Raw genomic sequence first — 21,838 nt, 5'->3', positions numbered from 1 at the left:
TGCCTAGATCCTCACCTGTCCAGCTCCAAGTTCCAGCACTGTCTCTTTAGCTACATGAGCCAAGTCACACCTCCAGGCACTGGGCAGGTGTTCACTGCAGTTGGCTCAAGTTACCCACACTCACGCGACTCCTTGTGCGTCAACCCAGATGGACTGAGAGTGACCCTAACACTGGAGCTGCTGCAACCACACATCTGCAGGTGTCGCTGAGACATCTGTGGCGCATGCCAGGGTTCTCTGGACAGCAACAAGCTGAGCCACTGCACTTGAGCGAAGGGTTTGTGCCTGTCGGCTGGCCAACGTGTGAATTAAAACTTGAGTTAACTTAGCAGCTAAGCCCTCTGCTTCCACTGCTGTCCTGTGAGAGTGCTGCATCTCCCACAAGGCAACATAGTCAGAAAGACACGCACAGTGGTTTAGAGAAACATTGTCAAGCAAAAAAAACCCCCATGCAAATCTGATCTTTTGCAATCAGATCACCCAATGTGATCAAAGCATGAAAGAAACAAAGACTCTAATTTCCTTCCTACCATGGAGGTTGTTCAGCTTCCTATGCCTTGAAAGATGAGGATCTGAGACCAAGAGACACGACTGGCCTATGTTTGTCTGCTGAATTTAAGATACTACAATGAACTGAACCAAGTTCTGCTACAGCCCAGCCTGTTACCTGAACCACTAGCCACAAACGCCTCCAAAAGCCAATTTCACTTCCAGGATCTAATCCCAGCTGCAATGGTGGAAACACTGGATGAAACCTAAGCGCTGGCCAGATTTCCGAGTGCTCAGCACTCACAGCTGGGCCCAGACTGTCCAACAAGGCCACACATCTGCAGCTCACTCGCGGGGAAGCTTCAGAGTTGCTTAAACATCTGGCTGAGCACTCGTCAGCTGGGGCAATTTCCCACTGTCACTGCACTGGGATGACTGCACGGCGAGCACGACAACAGTGCAACTCCCAACATGGATGCTCTTATTCCATAATCAGAGTGTGTTTGTCTGGTTTCTGTTGCTTGTGCAAAATCCCCCACAGAGGGGCCCTCTTGTGTTGGAATTTGAGGTTCCCTGGGGTGGGTGGGTGGGGTGGCTTAAACCAGTATCTTCACACCAGTGTGGTTATGCCAGTAAATGTCTGTGTGTGGACAGATGCTAAAGTGGTGCTGAGATCTTTTGAAAAGACTGGCCAGTATGTTTGTACAGAGAAGGGTTCGATGGGGAGGAGTGGGGAATTCAATGTTTTTAAAGCAATGTCACTTCCACTGAATACCGGAAGGAGGGGAAGGAGGAATCCTTAAAAAGGGGCTTGTAGAGAATTAACATGCACCTCGGAGTTCAGTTCTTACCCACCCCAGCCGACTTGCCATAATGGAGTCTCTGAAACATGAAATGCTAACGGACTCAAACGGACACACCGTACTGTTTAAGAGATTTGATCAAGGAAAAAACACAAAGAAATGTATAAAAAGATACTGTGGAGGCTGATTTTTTTTAAAAAAGGTTTTGACTAAAAAATAAAAAAAATTAAGTGATTTGGATTTGAACATTTTTGTCTTTTGAATTTAGTCTACCTTATAAGCAACACGGGGCGGGCATTTCTTCCCTAACCCAAGGGGTGGAGACATATGCCTCAGCATCTCATACATATCCGTGAAAGTCATCCGGCCCCTGGTAGCGGAAAGGAAAAAAAAAAAAAAGGCACGAAAAAATAGACAAGAGAGAGATGCAAAGAAGAAAAAAAAATATTTAAAATCAATTTCCAAAGAAAGGACAGGCAAAAATGGAATTAAAAAATGCCAAGATTACTTTGCTGCCACTGAGCAGAAAGGGTGAGAACTCACATATCTTTCACTCCTCTGTGTAACTAACCCGCTTTGGGACGGGGGGGAGGGAAGGGTTGATCCACTGCCCAATGAAATCAATGGCAGTTTGGCCATTGCCTCCAGCGGGCACAGTGGCTTTCTGCCCTTGCTTAAGGGAAGTGAGCGCAGGCACTTGCTCAAGTGATTTGCTGGAGTCCTTCGAGCCCCGTCGAGAGGGCTGCGGACCGGCACCGCCTTCGTAGCAAAGAACATGGAAGAGAGGGAGCGACTGAGCTTCAAGTGCGCCTCTTGGAGCAGTCGGGGAGGGAGAGAAGGTGGTGGATGGGGTGGGAGGGGAAGGGATAAATGGCAGAGGTGTCAATGCAGTTCCCGTCCTCCTCGAATGGAAAAAACTCAATGTGCGGAGGGTGGCGGAGGAGCGGGTGTGTGCGGCGAGAGAGAGAGAGTTACACTGGTACAGCTCCTCAATGCCTAGCTTCAGCTAACAGCAAGCAGAGGGGTTTCGAATCACCAATATGCTCCATGCGGTACTGGGTGGACGGCATCCTCGTATGCATTCTGTGTGCTAAGTACACCACTGGGCCACTCCTTGAAAAGTGCAGGGTACTGAGATGTGTGTGTATATATATATATATGAAATATATATATTAAAGAAACCATAAGCAACATTCATTCCGTTGATGCTAGCAGGTTTTAGTGTAAGTCAAACCTTGCAAGCAACCCTATGAGGGCATTTCTTGCCTAAGCCCAGTGGGGGAGATATAACACGTAATAAACTGTACATATCCTTATAATGAATTCGGCCGCTGCAAGAAGAATACAGGGGTTAGTGCAGACGCTACAGGGTGAGAGAAACACACAAACTGTCATGTACACACAGATCACAGCCAGGTGGTCAGGAAGGGGCACGCAGGCAGCTCTGGCAGTACCGCCTGGGAGGTGCGGGAGGAAATGCCAGTTTGGGACATGCGTTTCTGCCAGCTCCGGTGGGAGCTGAGCACTTGGCCTTGGCAGAGGAGGGGCCTAGCCTTAAAAATTCCTACTACTGAGCAGCCGGCAGACCATAGCTGGCTAAGAGGTCCTGGGAGGTGGGGCTGGTATTGGGGAAACTGAGGCACAGAACTGCAGGGTTGGGGAGAGGGCCACCCTGGGAGCAATCAGCAGAACTGGGGACAGAACCCAGGAGTCCTGGCTCCCAGACTCCTCTGCTCTAACCCACTAGGGCCCCACGCTTCTCCCAGAGCTGGGAACAGAACTAGAGGGCCTGGCTCCCATCTGAATTTTCAGGGCCTGATACAAAGCCCAGTGAAGTCAGTGCAAAGGCTAACACCGACCACCGTGGGTTTAGGACCAGGATCCTACGTTTTGCTTTCCTTTTGCTGGGGGAGGGGCACCACGGAGCAGGGTTCTGTTACCCGCCAGTGGCAGAGGATTAGACTTGGTGGCTGGTTGGCAGTGCCTCCTGCTGGGCTTGGCAGGGCCTGCCAGGTCGGGTTGGCCACGTTAACCCCGATAACAATGGGCATTTCCTGGAAGCAGAACAGGGCCCACGGATGGTGTGGGGCAGCAGCCCCATGGCACAGAACTGAACACAGCATGCTGGGAATCCTCTGCAGGGACAGCCTGGCCTCAGTGCAGCAGCCCCAGCCCAGGTCCTGGCTCCGGGAGTTACAACAGCACCGAGCCAGGGCAGAGTTGTGTCCCCTAATGCCCTGAGCCCAGCTGGCAGCCTCTCCCTGGCCGGGCTGACTGTCTCATCTAGCTCTCACTGCGAGGTGTCTCTGCGTAGCATATGGGGAGCCACAGGCAGCGTGGGGGCGTGGGAGGTGAACAGGCCTGGCTTTTGCATCCAGCCCTCTCCTGCCAACTGCTAACCACTTTCCAACGTGCAGCACTAATGGGACAGCCCAGGGGGGCCATGAGACACCCCCAGGGCCCTTGGATTTGCTTCAGGGGAGGGGGAGAGGGTTGGAGGGAATCCATCTGGCAAAACCTAGGAGTGAAAAAGGAAACGTTAAGCAGCAACGAGATCCACGAGCCAGCCTAGGCAGGGCCCCGAGGGGGGCACGGAGCCAGCCTGGGAGAGCGGGGGTGGCATGAGATCAGCTCTAGCTGGCACACCTGCTGGCCAGTGCTTTCTGGGAACACGTCCCACCTGCCTCGGATCTGCCCCGGACAGGAGGGGCTTGCTCTAGTTTCTGCACTGGCGGAGCTGCGGGAGCCCTGCCCGCCTGCGGTAGCAGCACCTGCCCCAGAAGGTTGGTGTTCAGCGATGAGAGAGGCCTTCATGGGCCGCCCTTCCTGGCAATCAAAGGACTGCAGCCAGAGGACATAGTAGTCTGCCAGGGACAGACGGAGGCAGCTGGACAGATAACTTACTGTATGACTAACGAGGTCTGCTTCTAGGAAGCCCTGTCTGTCTGCGTCCAGGAACTACGCCCAGGCAGCTGCTGCCCAGCGAGCTAGGGTCTTGACTAGACATTGCAAAGGGGTCTCAGCTCAGCAGAGCCCGGCTGATGGCTTATTTTCATGGTGCTTGGACACCAGGGGGCCCTGCACCCCCACCCAGCCCTGGAAACTTCCAGCTGGGCTCAGAAACTTCAGACTCTACAGGAACCCAGGAATCGGAGCTGCTTTCTGTGCTGGACTGGCCAGAGCAGCCATCTAACTCGGTATCCCGAAGGCCCTGAATCGGATCCATAGCCCACCGAGCCAGGTAAATGCCCATGCACAGAACAGTGGAGTAGAGCGAGGGCCCCTGGGTCCTGTACACACTCCCCATCTCGAACTGGGCACAGACTCCAGCAGCCCCAGCACCCAGCCCTACCCAGCTCCTGTTCCTCTCCCCCGCCCTCGACAGCCGGGTCTCTGCTGGTCAAGGAGCCTCATCCCAGCTTCCCTGAAACCTTGGACAAACTGGGGCCCCTCAATGCTCCCTGTGAGGGAGGGCAGGGAGTTCAGGCCGCAGGGGTGGGGCGGGAGCACGGTGGCCTCCTTACCAAGCAGCAGGGTCGTACTCTGCCCACACGCGCACGTACTCGTCCAGGTGGTGGGGCCCCAGGATGGAGGAGTCTCGGGTCAGGTACTCAAAGTTGTCCATGATGACGGCCACAAAGAGGTTAAGCATCTGCAGTAGGGTGGGTGGGGGCGTTGGGGGCGGGTGGGAGGAGAGACAAACACAGGCACCCTCAACAAGCAGTCCGGTGCAGAGAGACAGCAGCCCAGCAGTGGAATCCAGCGTTCCCTGTACGCTGAGCGCTCGGCAGTCACCGGGACAGATCCAAATGCTGCGCACCTGATTAGCAGAGCGCCCACGACCGGCAGCGTGTGTTTCTCTGGGTGGGGCACATCACACAGGCCTCTGTGCACATAACAACACTCATGCCACACATGGATGGAAAACAGAGGGAATGTTGATCTAATCCTGCACCCTTTGCCATGGGCTGGGCTCCGAGTGCTCAAACTGCCTCCTCTATCCAGGCCCCCCAGCTCGTGTTTTCGGTCATTCTGCTGCTCCCTGCTTGTCCTTTGCTCAGGCAGCACGCATGTGCCAAGGTGCCCACACCCATCATACACACATAACACACAGAGGCATGGCAACAGGAACGCTCCGGCACACAGGGATCCACACAAACTAAAGACCACACAACAGACACACAATTCTCACATACATACACCACAAATGCGGCATTTCACGCCTGCAACTCACAGACTGTAGCAGGCCAATGTGAACACACGTGTCCAGGCACCTGCTAACATGCAAACCCAGGTGCACAAGTCATCACACACAACTTGTGCACAAGGAAGAAATTTCGGCAAGGGAGGTGTAGGTTGGACATTAGGAAAAGCTTCCAAACTGTCAGGGGGGTTAAACCCTGGAATAAGTTGCGGGGAGGCTGCGGAATCTCCATCCCTAGGGAGATTTAGGAGCAGGTTGGATAAGTACCAGAAGCGTCACCGTGTTAGTCTGTATCTGCAAAAACAACAAGAGTCCCGTGGCACCTTAGAGACTAACAGATTTTTTGGAGCACGAGCTTCCGTGGTCAGAGGCACGTCCTGCAGCTGACAAAGCGGATCAGGTTGGATGAGTATCTAAGAGGGATGATCTGGAGATGGTGCTTGGTCCTGCAGGGAGGGCAGGGACTGGACTTGATGACCTTTCACCGTCCCTTCTCGTTCTAGGAGTCTATGATCCTAAAGGGGGATTGTGGGGATTTTATTCCCCTTGCTACGTTGCATGTTTCCGCTATCCTGTAGTAACCCATGTGTGTGCCTCAGTTTCCCTGGGCACTATGCCAATACCTAGATGGTGATGGGAATTTCAGGTGTGATAGCTACTTGGAAGGACTGTACATGATGGCCAGGCCCTACATCACCTGAGCTGGGAGGGCGTGTGCCTAAGCGACACCCATTGCCTGGGAAAAGGGGACAAAGGCTGAAGAAGGGTCCTGGCCAGTTTGGTTTGGACCTGGCTGCTGAGAGTGAGAGAGTCTTGGCTGGCTTGGGAGGTGGGAAGACAGGGCCCTGGTTCTGGCCCCCTTCCCTTGCCCAGGGATGGATGGTACTGATGGCTTCTAGTTCCTGCGCTGGCAAGTCTGTTCCGCGCTGTGTCCCTGTCCCCTAATAACCCCTCTGTTCTCCCTGCTGAGTGAGAGTCATGTCTGGCTGCAGATGGGGGTGCAGGGCCCTGGGACTTCCCCAAGCCGGTGACGCCAGTATGCATGTACGCACACACACACAATCACATCACCCTGCACACGGCTGGGAAGACCCATACAGCTCATCCACGTGGCACGTACACCCACATCTACACATCCAGCTCACACCCCGCAGGTGCCCTGCACACACCCGCATGCTCACCACTCAGACAGCACCCACCCAGCTCAGCTGCTGCCTGCCCAGCCCCCCGCCGACTCACCAGGAAGGAGCAGAGGAAAATGAAGGAGACGAAATAAAAATAGGCGAATTCGTTGCCGCACTCGTGCTCCTTGATGCCCGAGTTCTCGTCGCAGGGCTTCCCGCTCAGACACGACAGCATGATCTCGTGCCAGGCCTCGCCTGTAGCGCTCCTGCAGCCGCACGGAGAAGGATGGGAAGAGTGTTGGGAAGAGGGGGGGCAGGGCAGGTGCAGCACCTCGGTCCCAGTCCCCCCTGGCACCTGGGATGATGCTTGGCGCTTCTCCAGCCCAAAGCGCTAACAGGGAATGCATGCGGGCTCTTATCCCTCACCTGGCACTGACATGCAGCCACCTCTGGGGAGGGGTGCCGAGGCTGTTTCCACTGGTATCCGTAAGTGACGACTCTGTGGGTGCGCTGGGGTTCTTGCACCCATAGGGAAAAATCAGTGGGTGCTGAGCACCCAGCAGCAGCCTAGCCCCTCCTCTGTCTCCCTCCACCCCATGCCTTCCAGCCGCTGAAGGCCTGGCCTACCTACTCCCCTTGCCCCCGCTCCTCCCAGCACTTCTGGAGCACTGGGAACAGCTGATTCAGATCACTCAGAAGCTCAGGGAGGGAGGGGAAGGGGAGGAGCTTTGGGGAAGGGGTGGACTAGGGATGGGGCAAGGATGAGGCTTGGGGCAGGGGTGAAGTGGGGGAAGGGGCCTGGGGGTCGAGCAACCCTCTGGCTAAGGGGAAAGTCAGCGCCTACGCTGGTGCCTCTCGCCTGGCACTGAGATGCAGACACCTCTGGAGTGCGGTGTGCAGCTGCTTACACTGGGACTCCTGCGGGGGTGCTGAAGTGCACCCAGTTCTGGGGTGGGGCTTGGCGGCCAGTTAGCAGGCGGCGCTGTGATACACTAGAGCCAGGTACCCCAGAAGTTAGTTTCCTTGCAGCTGGAATGGGACACGGCTCCCTGCTCGGTCTAGCTTCCACCAGGGAAGAGTCTCACCTAAACAGAAGCATGAGGGCCTGGAAGAAGGTGCGGAAGTTGTTGTGCTCCGTGATAGCCGACTCTTCCTCTTCTTCTTCAATGCCAATGTTCCCAAACACCTGCCAAGGCAGAGGGCCCTCAGACAGCAGCCGGGATGGGGCCCCGTCTCTCTCCCAGGCTGGCAGAGCCCAGCCCTGCCCTACCCACAGCGTGTGGGGGAGTTGCTCCCAACCCCAGGCCGCCAGGGGGGATCCCCACAGCCAGTCTCTGCACCCAGGCAATGCGGCACAGTGCCCCAGGCTGCGCCCTGCACCCCGGGCTGCCGAGCCAGGCGCTCACCTGCATGCCGATGATGGCGTAGATGAAGAAGAGCATGGCGATAAGCAGGCAGACGTAGGGAAGGGCCTGCGGGGAACAGAGCAGAAGCAGTCACTCCCGGGGCCAGAGGCTTTGAACGGTGCCCCTGCCAGGCTAGCGGCTTCCCTGTGCTGTGCCGGGGCGGCGTCCCCACTCTGTGCAGCACGATCCTGCTCTTATGCCTCAGACGTGCCGCTGGCTGGCTGGCTCGCAGGCAGAGCATGCTGGGAGCTCCCGCCTCACCGGTACAACCTCCACCAACGGGGCCCCCACATCGGCACTGAGCCAATCCACAGCATACGGAAACCGGAGAGAGGCGGCCACTGCTTCTTCCACGAGCTCTGGGCCGGCTGAGTCACGGCGGAGGTGAAGATAGCGCCAGGATGGCAGAGAGAGAGCGGGTGTGTGTGTGTGTGTGTGTGTGTGTGTGGATAGACAGATAGATAGATAAAGAGTGTGTGTGCGGGGGGGATACATAGATAGATAGATAGATAGATAAAGAGTGTGTGTGCGGGGGGGATAGATAGATAGATAAAGAGTGTGTGTGCGGGGGGGGATAGATAGATAGATAAAGAGTGTGTGTGCGGGGGGGATAGATAGATAGATAAAGAGTGTGTGTGCGGGGGGGGATAGATAGATAGATAAAGAGTGTGTGTGCGGGGGGGGATAGATAGATAGATAAAGAGTGTGTGTGTTGGGGGATAGATAGCTAGACAGATAGATAGATAAAGAGTGTGGGGGGGGATAGATAGACATAGATAAAGAGTGTGTGTGTCGGGGGATAGATAGATAGACAGATAGATAGATAAAGAGTGTGGGGGGGATAGATAGATAGATAGATAGATAGACAGATAGATAGATAAAGAGTGTGTGTGCGGGGGGTAGATGGATAGATAAAGAGTATGTGTGTGGGGGATACATAGATAGATAGACAGATAGATAAAGAGTGTGTGTGGGGGGGGGATAGATGGATAGATAAAGAGTGTGTGTGTGGGGGATACATAGATAGATAGACAGATAGATAAAGAGTGTGGGGAGGGGGATAGATAGATAGATAAAGAGTGTGGGGGATAGATAGATAGATAGACAGATAGATAAAGAGTGTGTGGGGGGGATAGATAAAGAGTGTGTGTGGGGGGGGATAGATGGATAGATAAAGAGTGTGTGTGTGGGGGGGATACATAGATAGATAGACAGATAGATAAAGAGTGTGGGGAGGGGGATAGACAGACAGATAGGTGGTGTGAGGGGGGATAGACAGACAGATAGATGGTGTGGGGGGGGATAGACAGACAGACAGACAGACAGAGGGGGAGCATGGGGACAGTTGGATGGATGGGGATAGAGACCACTCAGTGGAGCTGCGTGGAACAGGCAGTCTGTAAGGGGTCAGAGAGACGGATGTGGAAACAACCCATCTTCCTAGCCAGTGGTGCAGCCCATCTATGCTCGTCCTCAGAGTGGACCCCCGGTCAGTCATTCTGTGAGTGGGTGGCTGGTTCCCATCCCCCATTCCCAGTCACCTTGAAGGACTGGACGAAGGTCCACAGCAGGATGCGGATGGTGTAGCCCTGGCGCAGGAGTTTGATGAGGCGGGCAGCGCGGAAGAGCCGCAGGAAGCTCAGGTTGATGAAGTTGTTCTGGGAGGGGATGAGAGGAAGGAGAGGTGAGTGCTCCCCAGGCAGGTGCAAGAGGGGAGAACCCCGTCCCTGGGGAGACTGCCCCTTCCCTGAGCCAGGCATGGAACTGAGGGAATCACCAACTCAACCCAAACGATTATCCTACCAATGCAACAAAAACAAAAGACCCCAGAACTCAATCCAGCATTAACAGCCTTGCAACACCAGCCATTGTGACTGGTATTAGTAACAGAGAGCAACTCATATAACAACCAGTAACCCTTATTGTCCCTCTAAATAGTATTAATTAATAACTAATGGTAAATAGCAGCAATGCATAATAATATTAATGAATGCTTAATTAATCAATTAATGATCATAACACAGAATGCTATTAAAAATTGTTGTAAGATCAATAAATGATAATGCCAATACAGGATTATATCTAATAACAATATCAATAAATTATACATGATCATTGCAATGCATAATCAATAAATAATAGTCATATAACACAATGCAATTAATATAAATACCAGATAATAATAATACTACATAATACATAAAATAAATACAAGAATGATTATAATGCATTGGATGCTATTAACAATGAATGACTATTAGTGAATTAATAGTGCTGTTAATTTACTGAAAATAAATCACAAATAATAATGTGAATTCAAACAATAACAAGACACCACAACAACTGATGCTAATACTATTAACAAACCACAGTGGGGAAGCCACCCAGCATTCTCCACCCACCAATCTCGCCTAACAAAGGGAACTAACTAGCCGGGCTCATTCAACTGGGAACTCAGTGGTCAGTCACTAATATCAGGGTGCCACAGATAGATTTTAACTAACCCAACAACCAAATGCACTGATATTTTCTGACACAAGCAGTAGACCGTTGCAGGGTCACATCACACGTGTACGACGCACACACAACCAGGAAGAATGAAAGCAGGACAAGCACCAGGGAACAGGGTGTCAGGATGGAAAGGCGGCTGGGGACTTGCAAGGTGCTACAAACTGCATGGGACAACTGTGGCCTCCAATGCATCTGTCTGTGTGCACCCAGCAGGCATGCGAGGATGCCCCCTGGCCTGCCCGGGCGGGTGGGCTAGCTCAGCCTGCAGGCCTGGCTGAGGCACAGTGAGTGGGGTCCGGATCCCAGGGGAGGGCCCAGAGGCTGGGAGGCTCCACCTGTCCTGCTGGTTTCACACGGATGCATTCTGGACCCCTCTCCCCACAGGAGGGGTGGCACGTGGCTTCTGGGACCTGGCTGAGCAGCGCAGTGCAGGGCCCAGCCTGTGGTAGGCTGTGGAGCGCCTGGAGGGCACAGGCTGCCTGGTGTGGGCTGGACTCCCAGAGTTAACAGGGGACTCACTCATGGCATTTAGACTCTGTTCTGGCTTGGATCCGGGGTCTGGCTCCGCAGATGCCCTGCAGACCCCAGAGGCAGCTGTGACATTCTGACCTCGATTCCAGGGACTTCCCTTCCCTCTGCAAGTTCACACACTCACCTGTAGGGAAAAGTCAGGGCTGGGGCTGGGATCCCAGCTCCTCAGGCACAGCACTTCTCCCGAGGCACTAAGGGACACTGAAACTTGCTATAGCTCCACACTCACTTGGCCTGGACCAGTGTAATCCCGAGGGACAAATGGAGCAGTGGGTGACCCCAGGTGTTCAGGCACACGTGGTGTACGGGGAGCCTTGCCTCGACTCATGGAATCAGAATCCAAGGCCTGGAAGGGACCTCAGGAGGTTGTCGAGTTCAGCCCCCTGCCCAAAGCCAGACCAACCCCAACTGAATCAGTCCAGCCAGGGCTTGGTCAAGCCGGGACTCAGACAGATCCAGAGATGGAGGTTCCACCATCTCTCTCGGTAACACAGTCCAGAGCTTCACCACCCTCCTGGGAAACAGCTTTCCTCATGTCCAGCCTAGGCCCCCCCCACTGCAACTGGAGACCACTGCTCCTTGGTCTGCCATCCGTCACCACCGAGAACAGCCGCTCTCCCTCCTCGTTAGAGCCCCCCGCAGGAAGCTGAAGGCTGCTCTCAAATCGCCCCTCACTCTTCCCTTCTGCAAACTAGATCAGCCCAAATCCCTCAGCTGCTCCTCGTAGGTCACGTGCTCCAGCCCGAACCATTTTGGCTGCCCTGCGCTGGCCTCACTCCAACGCATCCACATCCTTTGTATACGGGGGCAGGGGGACGACACCCAGAACTGGACCCAATACTCCTAATACTACTCATGGGGAATCCTCCCCAGCGGCCTGGTGCGTGGCCGGATGCCCTCTGCCTGCGGCGGGGGGGAGCCCTGCTGAGCGAGAAGAAACCCCTGTGTTTCCAGGGGGCGGACATACAGCTGCACAACACTCGCTGGGGGCCTGCGCGAGACGGCACAGCAGACGTCACGAGGCACGTGTGGACACACAACACGTACCGCGGGACTCGTGCACGGTTATGACACACGCCACAGGACTCTTGTGTAACCTTGTGACTGGAAGCCCAGTAGCCTGTGATCCGTGTGCACCAGCCAAGGACGCCAGAAGAATTTTGTGCGATGGCACAACATGAGCCACAAGACTTGTGTTGCCCCACCGGGCTCCATCCCACAGGACAGTTTTACAACTGCACAAAATCGGCCACGTACTCTCACACAACACAGCCTGTAGACCCCTGTGTAGCTACACAACGCCCAGCAGGGGGTCCGGTGTGATTAGCACCAGGTCAAAGGGCCTGACCGTGTAATTACACAACAGACAGCATGGGGGAGTTGTGTAACTACACAATACACATTCCAGTCCAGCGCACAAACTCCTGGTTCCCTGTATGTGGGCACTTCTCTCCAAGCCCCACCGCACGGACACAGGGTGGGGGCTGCCTGCTCCCCACCCACCCCCCGAGTAGCTGCCCCGGCATGTTCCCAGAAGCTGTGAGCCATCCCTCCAAGGAGAGAGTGTAACACAGGGACTCAGGGGGACATGCATTCGTGGGGGCTACATGACAGCGCTCCTGGGGGGAGGCAGCGGCAGCGCCAAACCGAGCATCCAACAGCCGAGCTCAGCCTCCCGCAGCCTCGGCAAAGAGAGAGAGAGAGAGTCGGGGGGGAGCTGGCAGGGGGATGGAAAAGGCAGTTCTCTTCCCTCATCCAACCCAGGAAGCTCCTTCCCACCCCCTCCCCACACCTATTCCCCTTCCGCCTGCTCCGGGATTCAGCCCTGCCCACCCCCGACCTGGTTCATCCCACAAGGCAGAGCTGGGGACATGCTTTGCCGCTTGCTGCCCTCTGGCAGGGCTCAGTCCGGGTCCTGACGGTCTAACCCACACGCCCAGGGGTGTGTCCCTGTCCCAGGGAGTGGCAGCTAACCCAGGCACACGGAGAAAGCAGGATTCTTCCCTCCAGCCTCAGCTGAGAGGCAGCCCCCACTCACACTGTACAGGCTCTTGCACTGAGCTCCAGTCCCAGGGTCAAGTCCGCCTGTGGGCTGGACACGAGGATGGGGGGATCTGTGACACAACTGGTGAGGACAGGAGCCTTGGTGGAGAGCGTTGCCCACTTCCCCTAGAGGGCTGCTGCCAAGGCAGGGGAGGGTGGTGAGGGGAGCCCAGCTGTTGGGAGGAAATCCCCAGGGGTCTTTCAAAGTCTGAGGCAAACTTGACTCTCGAGGGGCTTGGGGAGGGGAGAGCAGTGGGGACAGGAGCAGGGCACTCGGGGGGACGTTAGTGTTCGGGTGGGGTCGGGAGGAATGGGAGGGCAGCAGCTAATGAGGGAAGCCAGCAGCACAGGCTTGCACTGATCCTGTGTGAGGTACATGCACAGGCCGTGGGTGTTGTGTGCTGGCTGGGGGAGGTGTCCACGTGTGGTGGGGTGGGTGCATAGGAGGCCCTGTCTATCTTGTGCTGCCTCCGGACCAACAGCTGCTGTGGGGCATCAGCTGCTCTCTGCTGAGGCAGGGCCTTGCCCTCTCAGTTCCATCTCCCCTCCCGTGTGGTCGAGCCCCCAGCCAGGAGGGGGTGAGAGCCAGTTCCCTGAGACTCCTCAACAGCTGTGGAGCTGAGCTGACACCTTGCGTGGACAGAGGGTGAGGTTGGAAGCAGGCTCCGTAACCTGGGGATCTGCTGGCTCCACCCGGGAGCTCCCCCAAGAGCCCTCCATCCAGAGATCTGTCTGTCCACCTGAGTCCATCCCTTGGTCTACCTACGGACCTCCCTGTCCACCCGAGAGCCCAGCTAAGCCCTTCTCAGGAGATCTACCCCTGGCCCTGGGGGACCTCTCTTCCTCTGACTCAGAGCCCCCTCCCTCAGCCTCCAGGAGGGCCTCTGACCAGGAAGACACGAGCACAGAGATGTTCAAAGATCCGTCCAGCCAGAGGGAAGAAAAAGGGACAGAGAGGAAAAGAGAAAAGCACAGCTTGGCCAGCTAGCGGCAGGTGGCTCCCAGCACCGTGGCTCATGCAAGGCAGAGGAGAGAGCGGGCGCTCGTAGGTAATGCATTTAGGCTTCAGAAAGAGATTCAACCAACCGGATTCTAGATGTAGATGTTGAGATGAATAGGAGAGGAGTTGGGGACAGAGGGAGAGATTTGAGGGGGTTGGTTAGTGTCACAGGTTGATTGGCAGCAGAGAGCGAGCGAGCGACAGATGGGGGATGGAGTGTTTCGGTGTGGGGGCGGGGGCAGGCGGGGGCGTTCAGAAATATGAGTTGGCATGGATACACAGACCCGGTCATGGATGGACACAGGGATTTTTCATAGTGCATTTTGATTGGATGACATTTTCAGAGGGCGTTGCGCCAAATTAGCACAGCGTAAAGAGACAGCATGGAAAGAAGATAAGACAAGAAACACAGGCGTTATAGAGAGCACACAGCAAAGGGCAGGAGAGTCCTGACCCACCCTCACAGGACAGCCCTGCTCCCCTGCCTGCCAACGGGCCCACTCTGATGCCAGGGAGCGAAGGGCACAGGCTGCCCCGGGCGCTTGGACCCATGCCCTCCAGCGCAGGACCAAGCATCCAGCCGCCATGGCTTTGCAGCTGTCAGAAAGAAACCTCTTTATCTGCATGGCTCCCCCCTCCCCTGACCCTGGGAGCTGAGTCTGGAAACTGAGGCACCGAGCGGGGAAGAGATGTCACAAGATCAGACCGAAAATCAGGCGCAGAGCTGGGATGAGAACCCAGGAGTCCTAGTTCCCCCTTTGTCTTCTCTGAAGCTACCAGCCCTACGTGCGCAGTCGCACTGGGCTGGAGGGCTTCCAGAGACCAGCACCTTCCTGGTTTTTTCTGAAGGAGGGGCCGATGTGCTGGGCTCCCTGCCTCCATGCACCCCGACTTTGAACAGCTGCGGGACCCATGGCCTGGCAGGGCTGGGAGGGGCACTGTAAAGGGACTCATGTGCTGGGTTGCATTGGCAAAGGTCTACCCACTGTAGCAGACCTCACTCCCTGCTGCCAGGCGCTGGCCCCTTGTTCTGTCTTCCTCTGGGATCTTCAGTGGGGCCAGGAAGCCGAGACGGCACTCGGGCCGAGAGGAACGGGAGTGGGCAGACAGGTGGGACTTACGCTCTTCTCGCTCACCCCGACTAGTGTGTTCTGCACACTTGGAGGTTGGAAGCCAGCCAGGAAAGCAGCTGTCTCTGTTGCAGGGGGCCGGGGAGGGACAGGCCTTGGCTGGGGTTGGAGTCAGGGCACCCAAATTCTAGTCCCAGGGCAGGGGGTGTGGCCTAGTTCTTGCAGCAGGAAGAGAGACTTAGGCCAGTTGGGTTCCCAGCCACGGAAGGGGGGCGGAGGGAGTGCTTCCTTGTGGTTACAGTAGGAAAGTGGGAGAGAGGTCTTCTGGGTACTATTCCCAGCTCTGCCACTGCCTCTCTCTGTGGCCTTGGGCAACTCACTGCTCTGCTCTCTACCTCAGTTTCCCCATGTGTAAAATGAGGGGAAATGATACTGACCCCATCCTGGAGGGTTAACTGACACCGGAAGAAGACTCTCCAGGCGCTGGTTGGTGGCAGAGATGGAGAAGACCTGCTAGCTCCGTTTGTCTGCTCCACCCCACCACCAGAGCTGCTCCCTGCAGTTCTGCGCCCGGGCTAGTGCCATTTAGATCCCAAGCATTGTCCCTGAAAGGGCCTAGACATCTCCTGCACCCACGGCCCTATGTCACACTGAAGTTTGCCCAAGGTATTTATCCATTAGGTGCACTCTAGAAGTGGGATGGCCCAGTCACACTGGCAGAGGCCCCTTGCCCACTGCCCAGAGTTTGGGCTGGCTGAATTCTCTCCAGGTGGGATGTGAACTCGGCCGTTGGTGGCTACCAAGCGGGGGACCTGAGCAGCTCCAGTCCACCGGCCAGGAATGTGTCTAGAGCTGCATGTGCCTGTCTGGGGCTGTCCCCCGGCCTCCCTGGGCTGCTGTCCCTTTTCTCTGCCTCTGGCTTCTGGGGTCCAGATTCTGCTCTCAGTGTCACCTGTGCAAATTCAGCATCACTCCAATGAACGCTAAGAAGTGACTCTGGATTTACGCCAGCATATTGGCCCCCGCTGGAGTGACTCTAGATTTATCCTGGCATATTGACTCCCATTGGAGTGACTCTGGATTTACCCTGGCATACCCTCACCACTGGAGTGACTCCAGATTTACGCCAGCAAATTGGCCCCCACTGGAGTGACTCTGGATTTACCCTGGCATACTGATCCCAAGTAGAATGACTCTGGATTTCTGGATTTACCGTGGCATACCCCCGCCCCCAGTGGAGTGACTCTGGATGTAGCCTGGCAGCCCAGTCCCCAGTGGAGCGACTTGGGACGTGGCGTGCGAGATCAGAAGCTGGCCCTCACTGAATCCATGTCAGGTGGGCAGGGTCACCCTTCTGGGTTTGGTTTGGACGCCGTCTGCCTTGGCTGGGTCCTTCAGCACTTGGAACAAGACGGCCTGGGCCTCGTCACATGGAAAGTGGCTGGCTCCCATCTCCCCCCAGCAGCTGTTGGGGAGGACACAGACTGCAGCTCTAACCCAGCTGGTGCCCTTGCCCAGCCACTGTCCTTCCTAGGGCCAGGGCCAGGGCCAGTGGCAGAGAAGCCCCCAGTGCAATTCTCCCTTCCCGCTGCCTGCGGTGCCCCCCTCTGCCTAAGCCATGGCCACGAGAGGGGAGGCGGCGCTTCCGACTTACCCCAAACTCTGTCACTAAGATGTCTGTGATGCTACCCAGAACTGTGACAAAATCAAAGATATTCCAGGCATCACGGAAATAATTCTATAAAGAAAAACAAAAACAAGGGACGAAAAGGAACAGCAACACAGCAGCAAACGGTCCACAACATTCACGACGGAAGCGACAGCAACGAGAACAGAGAGTCGCCCCCCGGAACCCCAGCCCGTCTCCTTCCTGCCCCCTTTGCCCTGGCACCCTGGGGGGGCAGGGGGAGCCAGGCCCAGGTTACCTTTTCCATGAGCTCCAGTGATCTGGCAGGCAAGAGGGGAGGGGGTCAAAAGGGTTAATTTAAAGGAGCGGGCGGGGGGAGGAGTTTCTTGGCCCCTGGAAATGAAACCTGTGGGGGGCCTGATGGGTGAGCTCAGTTACCAGGGGAACGATGAGGATGTAAACCATCCTGTTACACTGCTGTGTCATTGGTATAAGGGCCTGACTAAACCCCACTGAGATCAGCTGATTGGCTCTGGATCAGGCCCCACCTACGAGCAGAATCAAGCCCAGGATCTCTGGCTTAGAGCACCAAGAAGCGAACCACATGGGGGCGCCCTCCCCGCTCCCCCGGCCCAGTTGGATGGACAGTCAGATGGACATTTAAAATGAAAGAATAAAACACACAGGACCAGAATGTGCTACTGCTGCTGGGATCTTCCCGGCCGAGGGACAGAAGCTGCTGGCTGGATTCCCCGAGAAGGAGGAGAAATCACGTCCCTCTGCCCCCGCCCGCTGCAACCACCAACCTCAAGCCCCCAAAGCTGTGCGGAGCAAGCGGTTGATCAAGAAATGAGCCCAGCACAGCCAACGCAAGGGATTGCGAGAAAACAGCCCAGTGAAAATAAGGGAACCGGGCTGGGTCAAAAATCAGCAGCCTTTTCTGGGGAAGAGTCACCCTCTTCCCTCCGTCTCTCAGTGGCTGCTCTGCCTGCCAGGCCAGTCTGGCCCCCCTGGAGTGACTCCAGATTTACACTGGCTTATTGACCTCAGTGGAGTGACTCTGGATTTGGCCTGGCCTGACAATCCCCAGTGGAGTGACTTGGAATATGACATGAGAGATCAGAATCTGGCCCTTGCTGAATCCGAGTCGGGAGGCAGGACCACCCTGCTGAGTTTGGTTTTGACCCCATCTGCCTTGGCTGGGTCCTTCAGCACTTGGGTTTGCCCCCAGAGCATGAATTCGAAACCCCGCGTGCCCCTTTCCTTTGGCTCCAGGGTGAGCAGGAGCCCAGGCCCAGCTGCGGAATGCAGCGAGTTCCTCATCCCAAGAGCCCCTGGGATCTTCAGCAAATCATGGAGATGGGAACCCTCCATGTCCCGCAGTGAGACGATGCTAATGGACTGTGGGACATTTCTCCTGTGGTCCCGCTTCATTTTGCTCCTCCTCATCCTCTGTACAGGTCCCTGAATCACCCAGAACAACCGCCTCACTCCACCAGCTGTGGCCACCTTACTAAGTGCATGGACACGCTTCCAACAATCACCTCGTAGCTCTCACCACACCCCCACTCACTCGCTGAGAAGGTGTTCTGAGGTTTGCCCACAGGCTGTGGCGGAAACAGTGTCCAGTCCCCGGCTGGGAAAGGCAGGCAGGGCGGGTGGTTTGGAGAAACAGGCGGGGAATCCCCTGCGGCTGACGGCATCTGGGTCTCATGACCAGGGTAACCCCCCTGCTCCCTGCTGGGGCTGGCTATGGAGACACTTACCAGCACTCCAAAGGCCATGATCTTCAGCAGACACTCCAGGGAAAACAAGGATGTGAAGACGTGGTTGAACATCTTCAGCACGTCCTCATAAGCATCCGAGGCCTTGTCGAACTGAAGGTGAGAGAAGAGGGAACGACGAATCAGCCCCATGGGATGGGCAAGGTCCCCCGGCCACAGATCAGCCTCATGGGATGGGGACATGCCAGCTATGCAGGAGGGGGTGGCATCTGCTCCCCAGGCCTGGCAGAGCATGGCCCTTTGGCCCTGCTGGGTAACGCCCTGGTCCTTCCCAGGGCCGCCCACCTTCATCATCAGGACGATAGTGTTGAGGGCGATCATGGCCATGATGGTGTATTCAAAAGGCGGCGACACCACGAACTGCCACATGCGGTACTGAAAGCTCTGCTTGTTCTGGGGCATGTGCCGCGTCAGGGGCTTGGCGCTGATGGCAAAGTCGATGCAGGCGCGCTGCGGAGAGGACAGAGACAGACGCTAGAAGGGAGGCGCTCATGGCCACCAGCTTTGGGGTGGAGGAGGGGACCCTGGACAAGGCTCTGATCTGGAGAAGTGATCAATCCCCTCCATTCGGCACTGGGGAGGCCACGTTGGAAGAACTGAATCCAGTTCTGGGCCCCCCAGTACAGAAAGAATGTGGATGCATTGGACCGGGTCCAGCGGGGGGCAACCAAAATGATTTGGGGGCCAGAGCACACGCCCCACAAGGAGCAGCTGAGGGATTTGGGCTGATTTAGTTTGCAGAAGAGAAGAGTGAGGGGCGATTCGGTAGCAGCCTTCACCTTCCAGCGGTCTCACGTTACAGCGGGGGAGATGTACATCGGCCATTAGGAAAAACTGGTCACCCAGGAGGTGGTGAAGCACTGGGATGCGTTACTGAGAGAGGCAGTGGAGTCTCCGTCCCTGGAGGTTTTTAAATCCCAGCTTGACCAAGCCCTGGCTGGGCTGATTTAGTCGGGTTGATCCTGCTTTGGGCAGGGGGCTGGACTCGATGACCTCCTGAGGTCCCCTCCAGCCCTGTGAGTCCCTGGTCCAACCCCAGGAGCGAAGGGCGGCTGGAGCGGCTGCCGAGCACTAGTGGTGGCTCAGAGAAAGCGACACGGACCAGTCGACAAATCTCCCAGGCCCGCGTAACTCAGCGCTTCTCCCACCATGTCAGCGGAGGTTCGCACCAGCTGGGAACACGACCCCCACTCTCCGGTACACACAAGCTGCGCACCGCTCGCCGAGTGGACAGTCCCGCCCATACTCCCCCAGCCCCCCTCTTCAGGCCGCCTGAAAGAGCTCAGCAGCTGCTGGTTGCCTGTGACTCCTGGCAAACCACGGGCATTTTGCTGGTGCCCTCCTCCGCAGCTCACAGCGGCTGCAGGCCCTGAAGGGCCCCTGCTCTGACCTCCTCCACAAACACCCGACTCGACTCGCCACTCCCAGCTGCTGCCACCTCCTCTCCTCTCGGCTCACTGGGGATTTGAACTGACCAGCTCTAGCGTCCGCAGCAGAGGTCAGACCTCGGTGCCACCAGAACTGGGAAACTGAGGCACAGAGCAGGGAGGAGGCTTGCCCCAGGTCACCCAGCGTAGGAAACGGGGGCTGGGCAGAGGGGCTGCATAGCAGCACCTGGGTAACAGCCTAAGTCCCCTCTGAGCTGCCCTCCTTCCTGTTAAGCCCCGCACAGGGGCTCAGGGCTGCAGCGTGGAGAGACCAACCTCCCGAGCTCCGAGGCTGCACCAGCAACAGAGGGGCGCCCCTCCCTGCCAGCCCCAGCAGCAGGGCTGGCAGCTGAGGGGGGACGTGGGAGGCACCGGCCTGTGACCCTCTCCCCACCAGACCCTCCAGCAGGGAGGTGCCCCTAGCCCGGGACAACCCCCCTCTGCCCCTGCTCCTGCCCCGCCCCCCAAGCAGTGTGGTCCAGGGAACTAGTGGGAGTCTGGCATGGGGCAGCAGGGGGAAGCGGAGTGACGCTGCAGCTCTGCCCCCCGCAGGTCAGTGCAGGGCCTGTCCTGCCCCCTCCCCGGAGCGAGGCAGCCGGGAACCGGGGCAGTACGGCGGGGTAATGTCGCGCTGCTCTGCTTTCCCCCACTGCTGCCAGTGAGTGCGGGGAGGCCCCGATCCCTGGCGCAGGCAGGGCCCCTCCTCTCGCTGCCCAGAGGCTCCACCCCTTCCCCCCCACGTACCCCCCGCATGCCCTTCCAGGCACCACCCCTGCTCTGCAGGAAGCAGCCACAGCTTGGAGAGAGGGGCCCTTCCCTGAGACCCCCAACTCTAGAGACATTTCTCTCATCCCTGGTCCCACTCCAAAGCCCACACTCCCAGTTTAGAGCCGGTACCTCCCCCTGCACCCCAAACCCCAGCCCTGAGCCTCTACCTCCCCCACACACCAAACCGCAGCCCTGAGCCTGTACTCCACCTGCACCCCAAACCCCAGCCCTGAGCCTGTACCCCACCTGCACCCCAAACCCCAGCCCTGAGCCTGTACCCTCCCCCGCACTCCAAACCCCAGCCCTGAGCCTCTACCTCCCCCACACACCAAACCGCAGCCCTGAGCCTGTACTCCACCTGCACCCCAAACCCCAGCCCTGAGCCTGTACCCTCCCCCGCACTCCAAACCCCAGCCCTGAGCCTGTACCCCACCTGCACCCCAAACCCCAGCCCTGAGCCTGTATTCCACCTGCACCCCAAACCCCAGCCCTGAGCCTGTACCCTCCCCCGCACTCCAAACCCCAGCCCTGAGCCTGTACCCCACCTGCACCCCAAACCCCAGCCCTGAGCCTGTACCCTCCCCCACACTCCAAACCCCAGCCCTGAGCCTGTACCCCACCTGCACCCCAAACCCCAGCCCTGAGCCTGTACCCTCCCCCACACTCCAAACCCCAGCCCTGAGCCTGTACCCTCCCCCGCACTCCAAACCGCAGCCCTGAGCCTGTACCCTCCCCCACACTCCAAACCCCAGCCCTGAGCCTGTACCCCACCTGCACCCCAAACCCCAGCCCTGAGCCTGTACCCTCCCCCACACTCCAAACCCCAGCCCTGAGCCTGTACCCTCCCCCGCACTCCAAACCCCAGCCCTGAGCCTGTATTCCACCTGCACCCCAAACCCCAGCCCTGAGCCTCTACCTCCCCCACACACCAGACCGCAGCCCTGAGCCTGTACTCCACCTGCACCCCAAACCCCAGCCCTGAGCCCTTCCCCAAATTGGGAGCCCCCTTTGTATCCCACCCCCTCCTTCTTGGGTCCACCCACAAGGCCCA

The 21,838-nt window shown here is 57.1% G+C and overlaps 1 protein-coding gene across 1 annotated transcript in view; it reads right to left on the bottom strand.

The window, feature by feature from the left end:
- The window catches only part of CACNA1A (calcium voltage-gated channel subunit alpha1 A), a 163,363-nt gene that overhangs the window by 33,169 nt on the left and 108,356 nt on the right, over window positions 1–21,838 (bottom strand). The window contains exons 29-37 of the mRNA XM_074979743.1: window positions 18,878–19,042; window positions 18,575–18,685; window positions 16,836–16,919; window positions 9,568–9,684; window positions 8,027–8,092; window positions 7,706–7,806; window positions 6,736–6,886; window positions 4,817–4,944; window positions 1,566–1,662 (exon numbers count right to left, since the gene is read on the bottom strand). Coding sequence (XP_074835844.1) covers window positions 1,566–1,662; window positions 4,817–4,944; window positions 6,736–6,886; window positions 7,706–7,806; window positions 8,027–8,092; window positions 9,568–9,684; window positions 16,836–16,919; window positions 18,575–18,685; window positions 18,878–19,042 — 1,020 coding nt within the window. The remainder of the gene's footprint in view (window positions 1–1,565; window positions 1,663–4,816; window positions 4,945–6,735; window positions 6,887–7,705; window positions 7,807–8,026; window positions 8,093–9,567; window positions 9,685–16,835; window positions 16,920–18,574; window positions 18,686–18,877; window positions 19,043–21,838) is intronic.

Source organism: Carettochelys insculpta, chromosome 29, assembly GCF_033958435.1.
Source record: "Carettochelys insculpta isolate YL-2023 chromosome 29, ASM3395843v1, whole genome shotgun sequence".
Lineage (NCBI taxonomy): Eukaryota > Metazoa > Chordata > Testudines > Carettochelyidae > Carettochelys > Carettochelys insculpta.
The sequence above is the reverse complement of the archived record's forward strand: the minus strand, read 5'-3'. Positions and strand labels throughout refer to the sequence as shown.